This window comes from Accipiter gentilis, chromosome 8, assembly GCF_929443795.1.
Source record: "Accipiter gentilis chromosome 8, bAccGen1.1, whole genome shotgun sequence".
Classification (NCBI taxonomy): domain Eukaryota; kingdom Metazoa; phylum Chordata; class Aves; order Accipitriformes; family Accipitridae; genus Astur; species Astur gentilis.
The window spans coordinates 44439622-44456305 of NC_064887.1; the positions used below are offsets into that span (position 1 = coordinate 44439622).

A 16684-nucleotide genomic window follows, 5' to 3' on the forward strand; every position below is an offset into this window, starting at 1 on the left:
TCGCAACGGCCGAGTGTCTAAAGGGTTCTCCTTGGTAAGGCCTTTCCTTCAAGCATCGGCTGCCCCACCTTCCTGCATGCGTTGTGAGGAGGTACAAAGTCAAGTCGAGGTGCATCCCTTGCCCAGCTGGGATGTCTGGCTCTGCTGCAGGCTGTCTGAAGGAGGCCAGGCCGCCCGCTGATGGGGCCCTGGAGCCACCGGGTGAATCTGCGAAGTCCCGGCACTGCCCTTCTCTGCGGTGTCCCCGGTGTTCCCTGACGGTGACTTGGGGCAGGGCAGGCAGCCCAGCCCGCTGCCGGGCTGGCTCCCAGGCGGCCGCTGCGCGTTCTGGTGCCCGCCGGCAGTAGAGCCACGTCCGCCCCGGGCCGGGCCGGCGCCTGCTCGCTGTGGCTCAGCCCGGCGGCGGCTGCCTGCCCTCGGGAGCAGCGCGGGCCTCCAGGCTCCCTGCCCGGTTCAGCGCGGCGGTGCAGAGCGAACCGCGCTCCCGTAAACCCGGGCCCCGCCAGGGCCGCCGCACGCCGGAGGCGGCGGCCGGGCCGCCGGCAGGGCTCGGCGCAGGGCGGACGAGGCGGGGCGCGGGGGCGGCGCCGCAGCGATTGGCCGGGTGGCGGGCGTGCTGGAGGTGCGGGAGAGCAGGGAGCCGCGGGATTGGCGGGGGGGCGGAGCCTGGCTTTTCGAGAAGGCCGCGGGCCGGCCGCCTGCCGCAGGCGCTGCGCTCCGTCAGGTACGAGCAGAGCCGGCCCCTCCCCTCCCCTGCGCGGGCCCGGCGCTCCCCGTCCGCTCCTGGGCTGAGCGGCGGTGACGCGCAGCTCTTCCCGTAGGATGCCCAAGGCCAAGGACTTGGCGGGGGCGAGCAGCTCGGAGAGCGGACCGGAGGAGGAGGAGGAGGAGGAGGAGGGGAAGGTACTGCCACCCTAGGGAGAGCCGCCAGCAGGGCTTCCCGGCCGGGTCTCGGTCCCCCGGGCTGGTGGCCCACCTTTCCCGCCCACACCGCGGGGCAGTCAGGGCAGGGGCCCGCCGGCGCCCCTTCTCCCCCCCCCCCCCCCCGCCAGCAGAGGCACCTGGTAGTCGCAGTGTGCCCAGTAGCGCGGGTGCCTCGTTTGCGGACCACGACACTGGTGTCCTGTGGAGGCTCAAGGTATGGCCCAGGAGAAGGGCTGTGGCTCCTCAGACCAGGCTGTTCAAACCGGTGATCTCTCTTTCTAGAAAAGAAAGAAAGAAATGTCTTCGAAGTCAGAGAAAAGGCTGAAAACGGAGGCCAAGCCTTCAAAGGTGACAGAAAAACCTCTGGGGCAATGCAGTGAAGAGGAGGGTATGTTCCAGGTACGGAAGGCAGGGATCTGCTCTAGGAACACATCTTCCTCCTTCTCTTTATACAGGTCTTTCCTCTATCTCCTCTACTTGTAGAAGAGCATTTTTGTAGCTGAGCTGGCTGACTGGGGTGCCTGCTGTTCTCTCGCTAGTCCTCCAGCATGTTGGGTGTCCCAACTGGCCCTGTGGGCTGAGGAGCAGCTTGTTGCAGGGCTGGGTTTAACACAGGCTCTGTGTCACTGCAGATTGGGAAGATGCGTTATGTCAGAGTGTCCTGCTTCAAGGGGAAGGTCCTCGTGGACATCAGGGAGTTTTACGCTGACAAGGAGGGCAACATGAAACCAGGGAGGAAAGGTACAGCTGCGTTCGCTAAGGGGTGGCTGGGGGCCACGCCAGCCTCTCTGCCTCGGCTGCTGGCCCCCCAGCTCAGCCGGTCTCCTTTGGTGGGAGGGAGGGAGAGAGAGCTGTGCATGCCACACTGAGGGAGTGGGGAGCTGAGCAAACCACCCAGGAGGGTTTAGCACTTTCTCAGCCTGTGTGGCAACAGCTGAAGAAAAGCACAAAGAACGAGTGCAAGCCTCCAGTGAGATCTGGAGCTTGGCAGGACTGCTCTAAGAAGCAGTGGAGGAAGCTGCTGGGCAGGACTCTGGTTCAACCTCTGATCACCAGTCCTTTTGCTGGCTGTTGGCATGGGCAGAGCTGCAAGGTGGAGGAGGGGAGGCTGGAAACACTGGCTCTGACGTTGCTTTCTTGTGTCCTACTGCTAGCTGACAAACTTGTCTTTTGGTACTGGTGATGCCTAGGGCTAAAAGGGTGGCATTTTGTGTGTTCACCCCTAACCTGTAATGGTAGAGCTGTGCTTGGCAGGGAGAGCCTCCCCAAAGTAAATCCATCCTACCCCATCTAGGTGGGGACAGGAAGGTTAAGACCCTTCTGGATCCCTACCAAGACACTCCAATGCTGCTGTGTTAGGTGTTCCTTATTCTTTTGGCAAGGTGTCTGATGACATGTTATAGTGGCACAACTTGGGTCGCCCATCACAGCAGCACTACCTGAGCAGGTGATGCAAGCAAAGGCAGCTGGAGAAGGGAAGACACATTTTTCTCCAGAGTTCTTAAACTGATGCGTCAACACTGAACTTAGGCCTTTTGCTTTGGAACTTTGACTGACTTGCCAGCTTGCCTCATAGTTCACAGGCCCTGGACTGTTTTCACCTGTCCTGTGTGTTGTGCCCAGAAAAGATTCAGTTCATGTGGGGTTTCTTGAGGAACCTTTTGGTCCTTGCTATAGATTTTTGTGTCAGGGCAGACAAATTTGTTTCAGCTTGGTTTGCTTCATAACTATTAGGCATGGTTTTCCTTCCAGAAATTAATTTCCTTCAGAGAAGTTACAAGTATAAATTACTCATTTAGAGGGAACTGTGTACCCTGTAATGAAAAGCCCTCAAGCTTTTCTGTGCCATTGGGTGTAGAGAGGGAAAGGAGCATTGTGGACTCCTTCCAGGCTCAAAAAAGCACACCCACAATGTAAGACTGAAGATCTGTCAGTTAAAACAGAGATTTTGAAGAAATGTTTTTCCATTTAAATACTGTCTCTGCTGTTTTTCTTGAGTTCTTGGCCTGCAATCTTTATCTAGAGAATTTAATAAAGCTTGGGCCCTAGTTCTTTAATGTGATTCTTAACAAAACCAAAAGGAACAAGTTGACAACATCTGGCTGGAATGCACACAGCAATTCCACTACTGTGTGTGTGTTTTGTAAGGGAGAGGGACAGGACATCAAGACCTTATCTCTGCTGGATCTAAAAAGAGGCCAGTTCTTCTCTAGTGTTTAAGCCATGCTAGTGATTTCTCGTTAGTGGCAGGTTTTTTTTAAATAGAGCTAGAGTTGGCATTATTTCCTTTGGGCAGTTGGAAGGATGGTGTCTTTACTGTGTGGAGTAAGGTTCTCCTAGAACTTCCCAGCTCATGTGGGTTGGAATTAGTACTAGGGAATAGACTATAAGGGGCTGTGGGACTCCTGAAAGGCAGTTTGAGTTTATATTCTCATACGGCACTCCTGTGATAGCGTTGAGTACTTCTTGATATGGATGCTGAAGTGCTGGCACAACTGCCACGCTTAGAAGGCTGCTTCTGTTTCTGGTCTGTGTCTCTGCCTCAGATTCCAACTTTCCCTTCTGTAGCTGCTCTGAAGGAGCCAATCTAGTGTGCTACCTGATGCTTACCCCTTGCCTTCTCTGAAACCTCTCCTTCTGCTGTTTCTAGGGATTGCCTTGTCTGCAGAGCAGTGGAACCAGCTGAAGGAGATTGTTCCTGAGATCGATGCTGCAGTAAAGAAATTATAAGATGAAGAATCTTGGACACCGTCAATCTGTTTCCATTCCCTTACATTCCCTAACAACTATAAAGCCAAGGATTTTCATCTGGAGCCTTCCCCTCACCTTGCTGGGGTTTCCTTACTGAGGTGGTGGTCATGCTGAAAAGACTAGAGACTCTTTCTGTGTTCAAGAAGTAGCTTGTAATGAGCACCTGGAACTAGTGTCAGTGCTGTGAAGTGAGACTTCAGCACCTCTGGTCTCAAGCATACTTGAGGTCTGTGCTGGTGAGGGAAATGACCCCAACCTGGCTTTCCAGGGGTGGATGGCTTCAGTCTACTTGTGGAGCGCTTTACCTGCTCTACATCTGTTACTGTCCTCCACTTGGTTGACTGTTGAGTAAGATGGTTTGTATATTTCATGTTGGCATCCTCTGTGTTTCCTCCACATGTCATTCTGCCTATTTCAACTACTTTTTGTGTTGGCGAGGGTTCTTTGGTGGTTTTGGTTGTTGCGGGTTTTTTTGAGTGAAGAAAGGGATTATTATACTTTAGCAACTGGTTTGTCTGTAGAGGGTGAATATGCACAATAAATGTGTTTGCATTATAAAAAGGAGAGGCATAGTGTTTCACAGGCTGGCACCCCAACTCTTTGTTTCAGGCACCCTTCTTTGTAGGTTGCTGTTGGATTTCCCTTTCAGAAGGAGAGTGCTCTGTAGCGTTTATTCTCATGATATGTTCCCAATAATCCTGCTATACAGAAGCAGTCAGGCAGCGGTCTACTCCAGGTCATGGGAAGGGCAAACTAGAATGTGAATCATTCAAAGGAACTGGTAATTAGGAGGCCTGTTAAATAGAGGGGAAATCAAAGGCCTAAGGAGGAAAAAGAATATTCCTTTCCCCATGGCAGAGAAAAATGGTGAGCTATGGAAAGAGTGGAGAGGGGATATTTTATGCTTGAGCTCTAAATGGATCCCACTCTGGGATCAGCTGCAGCAAGCACAACCTTCCTCAGCAAGACTTTTCCAGACTTTTCAACAGCTTGCGTCTTCCATCTATTTTTGGTTTTTCTCTTGCCCTGGTTTCCATAGTATCTGAATGCTTCATGCTCTTAAATATATCTGACACTTGCAACACCTTGGTGAAGTAGGAGGTACTAAGGCCCTTGCTCTGTAGAGGTGCTGGGGCTGTCACAGCTCAGAGTTGTTTGGAAGATGTGGGGTGGAGCAGTGAATTGAAACCAGGCTTTCCTAAATGCTGAATTTGTAACTGGTGGATTAACCTTTCACTAGGGATAGCAGGAGGGAAAAAATATCTTTCTTCATACTGTCTTAAAATTTTGAAGGGCTCGGTGCTGTAGCTGCTTGGAGCAGGGGTGGAGATAGGTAGACTTGATGACTGAGGCATTCCCCTCTAATCCTGTGTTGAGCTCTTCTCTATTCAAGTGTCACATTTCTTTCTCTCAAGTAAGTGAGGGAGAGCATGAGGATACTCAACTGTGTCCCAAAGCCAGGTTGCTCATGCTGTAAGCTTATTCCAGTGGAATATTTATATCATAGTGTCTTAATATGGTGTTCAGAGACTGAAAGTAATGGGAAGATAAAGACCTTCCAAAAAAGAAAGAGGTGAAAGAGAAGCAGATGCTGTAGGTATGACCCAAGATGCTAGGGATGCTCAGTCCTTTTATTTTGTCCCAGCCCTGCGGCACCCAGACTAAAAGATGTGTCAGAAACAACCATCTCTGTGCATGACGCATGCTCCGGGGGTGTTTGGGGGGCAGAGGGAGAAGCCAGATCAAATCAGCAGAGCTTAGTATCTTTGCTTATTAAAACTAGGTCCAAACTGACTTGATCAGCTCAATTGAATATTGCATGATTCTAGAGCTGATGAGTGGCCGCTCCTTAATTGGGAAAGGGTGGCCATGTTCTATTGTTTTCTGACTAGCTTTCTTTCAAGTGTCAGAAGAAACAGTTTGCAAACAACCCAAACTTTTTGTGTAACAGGGAACAAGGCTTTTTTTTTTTTTTTTTTTTTTTCCAAATCCTCAAAGAACAGCTGCTCTTGATCAGAAAGATATCTGGAATCTGTGATGTTCATTTCCAATCTACCCACTGCTATAGACAACTTCCGGTCATAAAATCCACAAGCCTTAAAACTTGGTTAATTTTTGGTTTGTTGCAAAGTAAAAATATTAAAAAACAAACAAACAAAAAAACCCCACCCCAAACCCTAATCTTAAATTGGTTGGGATAACAGATATCCAATAAAAGGTAAACAGCAAGGTCTTGGTAAACAAGAGATGATGAAAGCTTATAGGGAGTTGTACTCTTACACAGAGAGGGTGTTTTTCTTTTAAACTGTTAATCTGGCTGTCTTGGAGGAGTTTTCTCTGCAGAACCTTTTGCTCCAGACCAGAAACAATTGCATTGTAGGAATGAACTTCTATCTTCTTAAGATACTATATTGTTGCTTGGATATTTTCTGTCAGGACTGTCTTAACTAGTCCTTTGGATGTTCTGCCTGGGGACCAAATAGGTAAGGGAAGGCAGATTGTTTTGAGGGATCCTTGAAAGATCTTCCCCATCTCCCCCCCTCCCTTTTTCTTTCCTGAGCTGCTGTGAGGATTTCCTGCCTCAAGTGCTGTCTCCTAGGTGATGTGGAAATTCAGAGCTCCAGCTTGTATATTCTCCATTCCTTGATGCCTTTAGGAGCTGGAAGGAAAGGGCAGACACTCCTAATGCAAAGTGTATCTTGCAGTTCCTGCATCCTTTGTTTGAGCCCTTCTCAAATTTAGGCCACTGGACTGGACCTCATCACCTTTTATCATAAGCTTCCCCTGTCTAAATCCAAACACTCATATGCCACAAGAAGCCAGGAAAGTATAGATGTGTTTAAAGAAAACACTTCCCCCCCCCCCCCCCCCCTAGCAAATGTGTCTCTGCAGCAGAGAAACTTCCTGGGTGCACAATCTGGTTTTCTTTTAACAGTTGGTTTTTTTTTTTCTGAAGCAGCGTCTTGGGTTTAGGCAGAATCTGTTCCTTCATTCTCTGGGAATCATGCATCTGAGCTCTGCTGTGCCCCTTCTAGCTCTCCCTTGCAGCCTCCTCAGTTACAGATGCAACATGTTTCTTCTTCATCTTCAAAGGTGACCTGTCATTTCCATTTTTCACTCTCTCTTGGTGCTATGACTATCTTTCATCTGCCCCTTAATCCTGTTACTGTGGTATATAATTCTCTGTCTGGCTCTGTAAACTCTTTCCAGGTGCTGATTGACAGCTGTTCTATTTTTCATTTACCAGCAGTATTTTCATGTCTGTTTTTCTCTGCTGCAGTCAGGGTGATTATAATATGTCCATTCATGGACTCCTAAAGATACTGGGTATATTTTTTCTACTAAATAGAAATTTTCTACCTGAGGCACTGGGTCACTTGAGCTGTAACCTAAGCCTAGAGCAGCTTGTGCTGCAGTGGCTGACATGAAAAAGCAGGCTAGGCATGGAAAGGTTCTTGAAAACATTACTTGCTTAGCCATGATTCATCCAAGGTGAGGTTTGCTGCTGTTGTGATAAAGGTTTCTTGTTTTTAAGATTGCCTTATCTCTTTGCAGCTGTTAAAAATGAAAACAGCTTGACTCGTCATAGGCTTCCCAGCGGATGCATCAGTGGCATCTGACTAGATGGCAGAACCCTGGCTGTGTCTGGAAGAAATGCAAACAGAAAGTTTGATCAGTTTGGGGAGTTCTGGGTGGGGTTTTTGTTGTTGTTGTTGGTTTTTGGGTTTTTTTTTGGGGGGTGTGTGAATTTTAGGAGTGGTACCACCCTCAAACACACGGCAGCTCTACAGTAAGAGTCTTGAGACATGTTGCAATGGCCCCTTGGTTCAGGCCAGGCTGCAAAAAGCTGAAGGCCTTTGTGAGTCCATTTCAGTGAAAAGCCTGGATGCAAATCCCAAGCTCTTGCACCTCCTGGCCCTGAATAAGTGTTCTGGCAGCTCCACACACAGGTGGGGACATTAGCCAGGGCTGGAGAAAGAAGGGTTGAAATGCTCTGCTGAGCAGAGGAGAGAAGAAGAATGAATCCACAGTGCTTTCCTACTGAGGGCCAGCATGTGCCTCTGGTTCTGCAGGGGCATTTGTCATTCTTGCCCATGACTTTAGCCTGGGAGCCAGGTGGGTACTCGTACATGAATGGTGAACAATAGTACTCTCACTTCCTCCCTCTGCTCCCTAGGATTGGGACCCCTCTTCTTACCCTGATAACACACCCTCTTTTTCCTAACCTTTCCTGCACAGATAACAGCATTGGAACCTGCTGCAAGTATCTCCTGTGGCAGGGGCCTGGAGTCAGCCCTCTACCTTTCTGGGTAAAATCAAGCATAACAGATCTGGGTAGTATTTGGCACAGTGCTCTGGGAGGTGAGCTGTGCGAGATAGTGTGTGAGGTACTGTGGGGAGGGGGCAGGAAGGAGGATGGGAATGGGGAGCAGGCAAGAGGGCAGTCTGCTGAATTGGGCTACTGTGTGGGAGCATGGAGCTGTTGTACTGGGTGTGTGTTGGGAGTAGGTTCCCCTCCTCCACTCGCTGCCTCTGTCTATCTGCAGGATCCAGGGCAAGAGTAGTGGGAGATGGCAGAAAGCTTCTAGTGGAGAGACTAAGCAAGGGGAAGAGAGGCTGGGTTGTGCCTGCACCGCAGTCTTTTGTAAAGCCTCAGGCCTGGCATGCAGAGCTGAGCACCTGGTTCTGCCAAAGCTATCACTGCAAAAGATCCAGCAAACACACCCCTTCCCTCCTCCCGACACGAGGGTGCGGAAGTCCATTCATCTTCAGGGACACCGGGTCAGGATGACAGGATAAAATGTATGGTGTGATGACGAGAGCTGTGCATGCTGCAGAGGACATGCCCTGTGGGACATGCAGGTGGTGTGTGGCCGTGGGCGGCAAAGCGGGGTTGGTCTGCGTCCCTGCAGCTGCGCTGCTGAGGGCAGCTGCTCCTTGTGGAGAATGAGCTTTGGGTGTACCGTGCCTCAGCATCACCCTGGTGTAACGGAGCTGGAGCAGAGAGATGAGACAGCCTGGGCCACCTGGACTGTGCTGCTCCAAGCACCGACATCCTGTGCTGCCTCACATTGTCAGAACCGGAGAAGCTGGTGGGAGAGCAACCCACACCCTTGCATGAGGAGTGAGATCTAACCCTGGTAGCAACAATGGCTGCTTCGATGTGGATATGCGACCAGCTTCTGACCATCTGGCACAGTATGAATGGGACGTAGCTGGAAACGCCTCCACCAAGGCACAGTTAGGAGGGAGCTGAGCTTCTCAAAAGGGGGCTTTGCCCACAAGGGCCTGGGGCAGAGGGGCCTGGCCAGGGTTGTAGACCTGGGGCCACATATTGCTTCCTATTGCAACTAGGCCTGCTCCAGGAGCGGCGCTTGTGGCTGTGCTCACCGCCCTGCCGCAGTTTCTTCGGTTGGGGGGAGGGGAGGGGGGGCTGTGTTAAAAAATTTTCTCCCATAAATAATTTCTTTTCCTCCAGACCCTGGTGCTGAGACACTGAGAAAAAGGGGCCAAACGCTGATTTCTGATATGGATGTGGAGGAGCACTCCGCCTTGTCTTTTGTTAGCAGTACAAGAGCAAGCTCTTATTTTGGAAGAAGCGCTAATGCCTAATTTCCTGACAGCTGATGACAATTTGTCCTTCTCAGAGAAGTACCAGGTCCTACAAATAATACCTCCCACCCCCGCTGAGCACACAGGGCCTATTCGTGGGTGCTTAGAGCTCTCCCCCTTGCTTCCAGGGCCTCAGTGTTTCCGGATCTCAGGCCCTAAAAATACGCCTCCTCTCCCGCCTGAGAAAGGCAGGCGTTGCGTCTCCTCCTCGGCCCTCAGGATGCAGTCGAAGCTGCCTCGCCTCCTCGCCCATGGCTGCGAGCGCTTTCGTGGCTCTCCTCGCTACGGGGGCCCTCTCTCGGGGGGCCCCTCCCGTCCCCACCTTGCCCCTCGTCCGGGGGCCCCTGCGCCCCCCCCGCGCCCCGCCTTGGCCCCGCGCAGTCGCCTGCAGGGGGCGCCGCGGAGCGGCTCTTTGTGGCGCCGCGGCGCCGGCGCTGGCGGCGGGGCCGTTCCCAGCCGCGCTGCCTCCCCCGTCCGCCCGCCCGCCCGCCCGCAGCCGCGCCGGGCGCGGGGCATGGCCAGACTCACCGAGGGCGAGGCGAGGAGGCAGCCGCCGCCGCCGCCGCTCCCGCCAGCGCCGCAGCCGCCGCGCCCGCCGCGCCGAGCCTCCCCCATGAGCAGCAGCGGCGGCGCGGAGCCCCCAGCACAGCCCGACAGCATGAAGGACCTGGATGCCATCAAGCTTTTCGTGGGGCAGATCCCGCGCAACCTGGAGGAGAAGGACCTCAAGCCGCTCTTCGAGCAGTTCGGCAAGATCTACGAGCTCACCGTGCTCAAGGACCGCTACACCGGCATGCACAAGGGTGAGCCCGGCCCCGCACGGCACGGCCCGCTTCCCGGGGCGCGCACAAAGGGTGGCGGGTCCCGCCGTCCCCCGCCCGCCCTCGGGTCAGGCCACGCGTGACCCACCGCGACGTGCTGCTGCTGCCCCCTCGGCGGGGGCTCGCGCCCCATGATCCGCTGCCCGGGAAAGGGTTGGTATCGCTGGCGCCCATGGGCGGGGGTGGGCCCCGTGGGCCGGGGGGGGGGGTTCGGCGTCCCTGCGCCGGAGTCCCGCGCAGCCCCGCCGTGCCCGTTGGTAGCCCGCGGCCTGGCGCCGGTGCGTGGGGTGCTGTGACAAAGGCGCCGATGTGCGGAGAGGGGCAGGCTGAGGCTGCTGCAGGTCGCGGCAGCTAGGGCGCTGAAATGGGAGCCCTCGGCGAGAGGCCGGCCACCCTCCCGGTGGTCTCAGACCTCCTCCCAGGCAGGAAATACGGCGCTACGGTTTTAAAATCCGCGTCACAGAGAATACCGGCCGCAAATCTGCCGTTGCCAGCTGCGTTTGGGATAGATGAGCGGCCTTCTTGATGATAGATTGGGATAGATGAGGGGTCTGTCTTCGCTGAAAGACCTTTTAGTGGACGCTAAAAAGTTTGAGGAGGCTTGTTTAGCTGCGCTTATTGTTGTGTTTGAAAGCTGTATTTTGAAAAGCTGTTGCGTTCAGGATTCCACCTCCCTTCTGTGGAGCGGTTCTAGCCCACCCCCGGGAGGTGTTTGGGATCTTGTGATCACCACAGCTCCAGCCACGAATGGGAATTCACGGACCCAGTTTGCTGTGAGATCTGAGAGAGTGATCACAGCACCACTCCCTGGCACGCTTAGAGGAAGCGGGCAGGGAAGCTACAGTAAGTACCTTGAAAGCTGTCGGTGCTCAGCCTGGGCCTCTGTGCCCTGAAACGGTTCGTGATGGGGTCATGTGTTGGTGTGCACTGGAGGGAGTGTGAGTTGCATTCAGTCCTGATGCCTCTGCTTTCAGATCTAGGAGGAAAGGTAAGAAAAACCTGAGTGCTGTGGCAACTCAAACCATTCTAGACTGAACAGAGAGGGAAGGGAACAACAGAAAAAATAAGGTTTTTTTCAAGCAAAAGGCCAAATCTAACCTCAACACAAAAGGAAAACACTTCCTCATTGAAGCCTGTGGGAGCTGGGCTGGCTTCAATTTAGGTGAAGAAGTATGTCTGGTTGGGACTTCAGAACCAAAATGCCATATGCTTGTGTGTCTATGTGTGCAAGGGACTGAGTCCAAATCTGCTACCATCTGACAGTGAGTTGCCAGGCTTCAAACCCAGTGAGGAGGAGAATGGGCCCAAGGCAAGACGCGATTGCACGTTTCATTTCAGTTGACATATTAAATATAGACTGTGGTCTGAGGTCAGGTTCCAGGCAGGAGGCAGATTCTAGGGATCTGCCACTTAGATATGGAAATTAGAGGGAGCAGCACTGGTATTTATTAGTCAGATCTGTGTGACATTAACTTGCCGCTAAATGCGGGATTCCTGCAGCAAAATAAATACGTCCCTTTGGTTTTGACATTTTTGAGTGGATGCAGGTGCTGGTCAGGGGTTGTTGGTGCTCTGTTCTGTCCAGAAAAGGCCATTGAGATGCGTAGGTTCTTCTGGTGGCTATTGTACAGTCATTTGTACAGTCTGCCCCCCTGCTTCCCCCCGCCTCTCCCACGCTGTTTTGTACAAAGTGAAAAGTTGGGATTCCTTTCCTGGTGGCATGGGTTTGTATGTAGACCCTCGGCCTGGTTTGGGAATAGGCAATATACCTCTCCAAAGAAGTTATTCCTCCACAAGGATGGAGCGGGGGGAGGCAAGGGGTTAGTGTGCAGCAAGGAAATTAGATTTACAATCCAGCCAACCCTGACCCCAGCCTTCCCCTCCCATCTTCTCAGGTCTGGCTGCATTGGCGTGGGCTTCATGCGAGAAGGCCAATCTGGTGAGAGTCACCGCTACTGTTAGCATTAGCAGGCCTGGAGGGTGCCAGACCTGACCCAGAAGCCGCAGCGGCCTGAAGGACTGTCACAGGAGCTGGCCAGGGCTTCAAAGCCCCTGGTCAGGGGAAGGCTTTGGCAAATCTGGATAACTGTGCACTCATTCCTGTGCCATGCAGAAGCCACAATCTTTCTGGGGCAGCTGTAACAGCAGATTTAGTTTTCTCTCTCCATGTTCCCTGATCTGCAGTGAGATCCAGTTGACACAGCTCACATGCGGCTTCCATCTGCTTTTTCCCTTTCTTTCCCTAAATGGGGAGAAGCAGTTGTGAGAGAAGCCAGCGGTGCTGGTAAAGCCCAGCAGCTCTGCTTGCAATGCCTTGCAGCTTGACATGGAGCTGAGCAGCTGCCTCTGCCCCCTGGGAGGGAGGAAGGAAGGGTGGAAAAGGCCTGCCAGGGGCAGGAGGGTGTGAATTGGGCTGCAGAGTCTGAGAACCCAAGAGCTAGCTAGGACTGTCCCGTATGGGTGCTGAGAACTGATGAATTCACTGGAGGCAGAGGAGGATCTTGCAGGCCTGCTAGAACCATGAGCACTGTTATGAAATGGTTTTGTTAATGCCTGACTATTCGTGTTTCAGCGACCTGACTACTAGTAGTTGATACTGTTCCAGCCTCCTAATATTATTCATGAGGCAGTTTTTCTATTTATGTTAATCACAGATACATTTGCATGTTAATGGCAGTGTTTGTCTTAAAGCTAATGTTTTCACGGGAAGAGCAGGGACACATTTGAACAGGCTTTTGGAATGGGTCAGAGGAGACCACGCAGGGAGAATCAAGTGGAAATTTTTGGCCTTGTGTTCCAGCATTGGGCGGAAGGGAGTTCCTCCACGAGTGTCAACTATGCTCTCTCCTGGATGGGTTTCCTAGCAGTGCCTGTGGTAGGGAAAGTGGAGAGATTCTGGAGTGTGAGATACTAAACGGAACTGCAGGAGAATGGCAGGGACAGGAGCAGCCCTCTCGCAGGGTGTGTGGAGAAGCATACAGTGTGTGGACAGATGGGTGGCTTTTCCAAAGGGCAAGGAGGCAATAACAACCTCAGCCTAACTTGCCTCAGTGGCAGCTGAGTTTTGACTCGGCTCCTGCAGGCTTGTAGATAAGCTCCCTGCTGACTGCATGCTTCCCCTGCTGGAATATTTGATGTGATTTCTAATGCTAGGCTGAATCTAGAGACCCCTCTCCTCTGTAGATTGACAGCCTTTTCTTGCTCAAGGCTTTAGACTGCTGATGTCTGGAGTAATGTTTAGGATCTGAAAGGACTGTAAATCCCAGAGTCAATGTGTGGTTTGTAGGGAGGATCAGGCACAGAATTTTTTTTTTTTTTTTTTTCTTTCCCTGCAGTCTCTTGCAAGTGGAACTAGGCTGGGTTCTGCTTACAGGGGGCTGGAAACCCTCCTGGAGCCAGTGGGAGTAGGGTGGTGTCACCCGACATTAAGGGGACATACAGGTTCTTTTGGAGATTCTTGGCAGAATGATGATGGCACTAGGTCATAGTTACACTTAAAGCTTTATTTTCTTAACAGAATTTTATTAGTAGTATAGCACAGAATTTATTATTAGAATGGCACAGGATTTCTACAAGCAGAATCACTGTAGTACAATCTAGGAGTGGCGTAATACAGAATTTATAATACAACTTAACTTATGATTTATAATCACCTGGACCCCTTGCAGATCAGGTCAGATTTTAATACATGGTTTGCTGTATCAATGGAACAATCATAATCTAGACTTGAAAATCATGTAAAAGGTGACGAGTCACTCAGTCCGCAGAGGAAGCAGATGATGGTGGAGGCATCTGTGGCCACCGGGGGTCACAGCTCTCACTGTTCAGCAGCAGCTCCGGTCCAAGTTCCCCCATTTAGGACTTGTAACAGCTTGATTTTATAGACAGTGCTCTGGGTGCCGTTATGCTTCCCTGTTCTGTGACTGGATCATCAACACCACCTGTTTGGCCGGGTGCCTGGAACCTTCAAGGCCAGTACTTTTTAACACCCTGAGCACTTTTTAACACCATGTCCCATGTCTCAGCAGGCATAACTGACTTGGTGTTAGAAGTGACCAAAAGGGCATAAGCTTGTCGACCTGAGCTTGTTGTTAACTAAAGCAGGAAATGTGGAAGTGAGAAAACCTAGTGAGAGTGATGAGTCCCTTTGCACCTCTGTGGACTTCTCCCTGTTGAGTGGATCCCTGGGTGACTCTGTCAGGCTCAAAGATTTAGGAGCCTGAAGAACCCATGACAGACATGGTAAGCAGGGTCCTGTCACAGCATGGAAACCCTTCCTAGCTGGGAAAACATGGCATTCCTTGAGCCTCTGGTAGTTCTGTAAGCTTCAGGTACCTGGGTGAAGGCAGGAGACAAGGGGAAGCTGTGGAAAATGCCTGGTGCTTCACTTACTTGCTGCATCCTAAGGAGTAGCTGAAGAGTTAGTTTGCAAGAGGTAATGTCTCTGCAGGAAGGAAGATTCTTTTTCGCAAATATTTGTTTAGACAATTAGGCTTAGAGTGTACCGTTTCTGCAAAACTCCTTTCTGTATTTCTGACCAGGGCTTTGCAAAGAGAATAGAATTGACTCCTGCATCTTACCTCCAAAACATCTGGCTGTGGAGGACAGAAATCATGTTTTCCAAAGGATGTAGCTGACCTTTTTAGCTTCTTCCTTTCCACAGCCAGTACAGCCTCCCAGATTCCTGCCATTTGGGAAGCAGGAATGAGATGAAATAAATGAGCTGAATGTCCTGAAAGCTTAGAGACGTGGAGAGCCCAGGGAGAGAGCAGTGGACAGGGCTGTCCTGTGCCCATAGGCTTGCTTGTCCCAGTGCAGCCCAGACACAGCCTGTTGTTAGAAGCTGCCCACGTGCTGTTTCATGCTTGAGTGAAGGGAGGGAGTACAAGCTGGCTTCTGTTGAGCAAATATCCACATCCTTGAAAAGCAGAGCAGCAGCAAGGATTGCCCTGGGAGTGAAGCAGGAGATTTGAATGAGGTATCTTCAGGCTCCATAGCTGCAGGATGCTTCTGTCCCTAGAGGCTGCTACCTCTTGGTACAGATACCTGAGCACCTAAAAAATGAACAGTATTTTGGGCTACCTTTGCTGTAGGGAAGAGGAGGACCAGACGGCTCTAGGGAGGGGTTCATGGCACTTTTTTGGATTGGTGCTGGTGGATGTAGGTGTTGCTGGGCTTTACAATTCCCTGATCTGGCATGATGACAGGATATTGCAAAATAACTCTCTATTCCTGTGTGAGGAGTGTTTCTCCTTTATCCCCACTAAATGGTGCACCTTTGTCCAATCCTCATTTTATCCTTGTCCTCCCATGGGCTGAGGTTTTTGAGCCTGCCATTGTGCATTACCTCAGTTTTGATGTTCCTGAGCACTGGAATTAGGAGTTGGGGACTGGGTTTGAGTGCTTAACTCAGCAGGCAGCTTCATGTAGACTTCTATCTTCTATCCTTAGTTTTCTTAGGTTTGATGGCTAATTCTCCTGAGGCAAGGATGGCGTCTTCATTGCATGTGGACACGGTACCAATGCACTGAAGCTCTCTGTGGAATAACTTGCTGATTTCCGACTCCTGACTTCCGAGTTTTGTGTGCTAAACCTGACCCTGATTGTCCTAGAATGGGTCTCATGAGACTTGCAAAGTAGAAAACTGGAGCAGCAGGTGGAATCAGGGAAGCATCTGTGTTTGGGACTTTGGTGACCAGGCATCTGTATCTGTTAGAAATAGGGTTTGGGCTCTCTGGTTATACAGGTGTTTCTGAGGCTTTTCCTGATGCTTGACATCACAGCAGTCTGCGAGAAGAGTAAAGCAAAGGGGTGCTTCCCCCTCACAACAGAACTAGCTGCCTTTGCCATGAGAAGTGAAGGTTACCTGCATGCTTCTTGGCCTCACTGCATTTGTTAAATTCACTGGTGATCCCACGTCTGGCCTTGGTGCAGCATTCTTGGTTCAAAACCTGGGCAGTAAGGAGTTTTAATTAACTGTTAGAGATATCTAATACTTCTGTGCTGTTTGTGGAGGTTTTTTTTCCCTAGCAAGAGCTGTGAGGGCAGATGTGATTTGCTTAGCTGCAGCAATTTATTAGAGCTGGGATGGAAGAAGAGCGTAATCTTGTTGCCATGGGTTGGGATTGTCCCAAGCAGCTGACTTATGCGTGACCTGAAAGTGTTGTGTACCATGGAGTCACTCTGGAGTGGAGGGGAGTGGTCCAGACAGCCCTTGTCCTGCATCCACGTTTGGATCCATGGAGAGCTGAAGTGACTTTGGAGTACCCCAAACCAGGCACAAGAAGGTGGGGGCAAAAGAACAGGCCTCTCTGGCTATAACAATGCATCTGCAGCCCCAGCACAACAATATAGACATGGACATTTAGCAACAAGCTGAAAGGACGCGTCATGCCTTTGCTTAGGACGTGAAATGCCACTGTGAGTAGGAGGGGGGTGAGTGAGGGGGTCAGATGCATTCTAGCGTTTGAGTCTATTCTCCAGTGCTTTGCCCATCCTCATCTGAAACAACGCAAGTGACGGAGCTCCAGGCACTTCCCTGGGGAGATCATTCCACAGTCCAATAAATCCCTCTC

General features: G+C 51.4%; 2 protein-coding genes across 6 annotated transcripts in view; both read left to right on the forward strand.

Annotated features, from left to right (window-relative positions):
* Positions 1 to 608: 608 nt before the first annotated feature.
* On the forward strand, positions 609 to 4219 carry LOC126041660 (activated RNA polymerase II transcriptional coactivator p15-like). The gene is made up of 5 exons (XM_049807654.1): positions 609 to 724; positions 822 to 903; positions 1207 to 1323; positions 1557 to 1665; positions 3575 to 4219. The coding sequence occupies exons 2-5, from the start codon at positions 823 to 825 to the stop codon at positions 3652 to 3654; spliced, it is 387 nt and encodes a 128-aa protein (XP_049663611.1). The 5' UTR covers positions 609 to 724; position 822; the 3' UTR covers positions 3655 to 4219.
* A 5547-nt stretch (positions 4220 to 9766) lies between these two features.
* Positions 9767 to 16684, forward strand: part of CELF5 (CUGBP Elav-like family member 5) — a 40490-nt gene continuing 33572 nt past the window's right edge. For all 5 annotated transcript variants that reach the window (XM_049807639.1, XM_049807641.1, XM_049807643.1 and 2 more), the window contains exon 1: positions 9767 to 10091. In XM_049807639.1, coding sequence (XP_049663596.1) covers positions 9803 to 10091 — 289 coding nt within the window. In that variant the 5' untranslated portion in view covers positions 9767 to 9802. The remainder of the gene's footprint in view (positions 10092 to 16684) is intronic.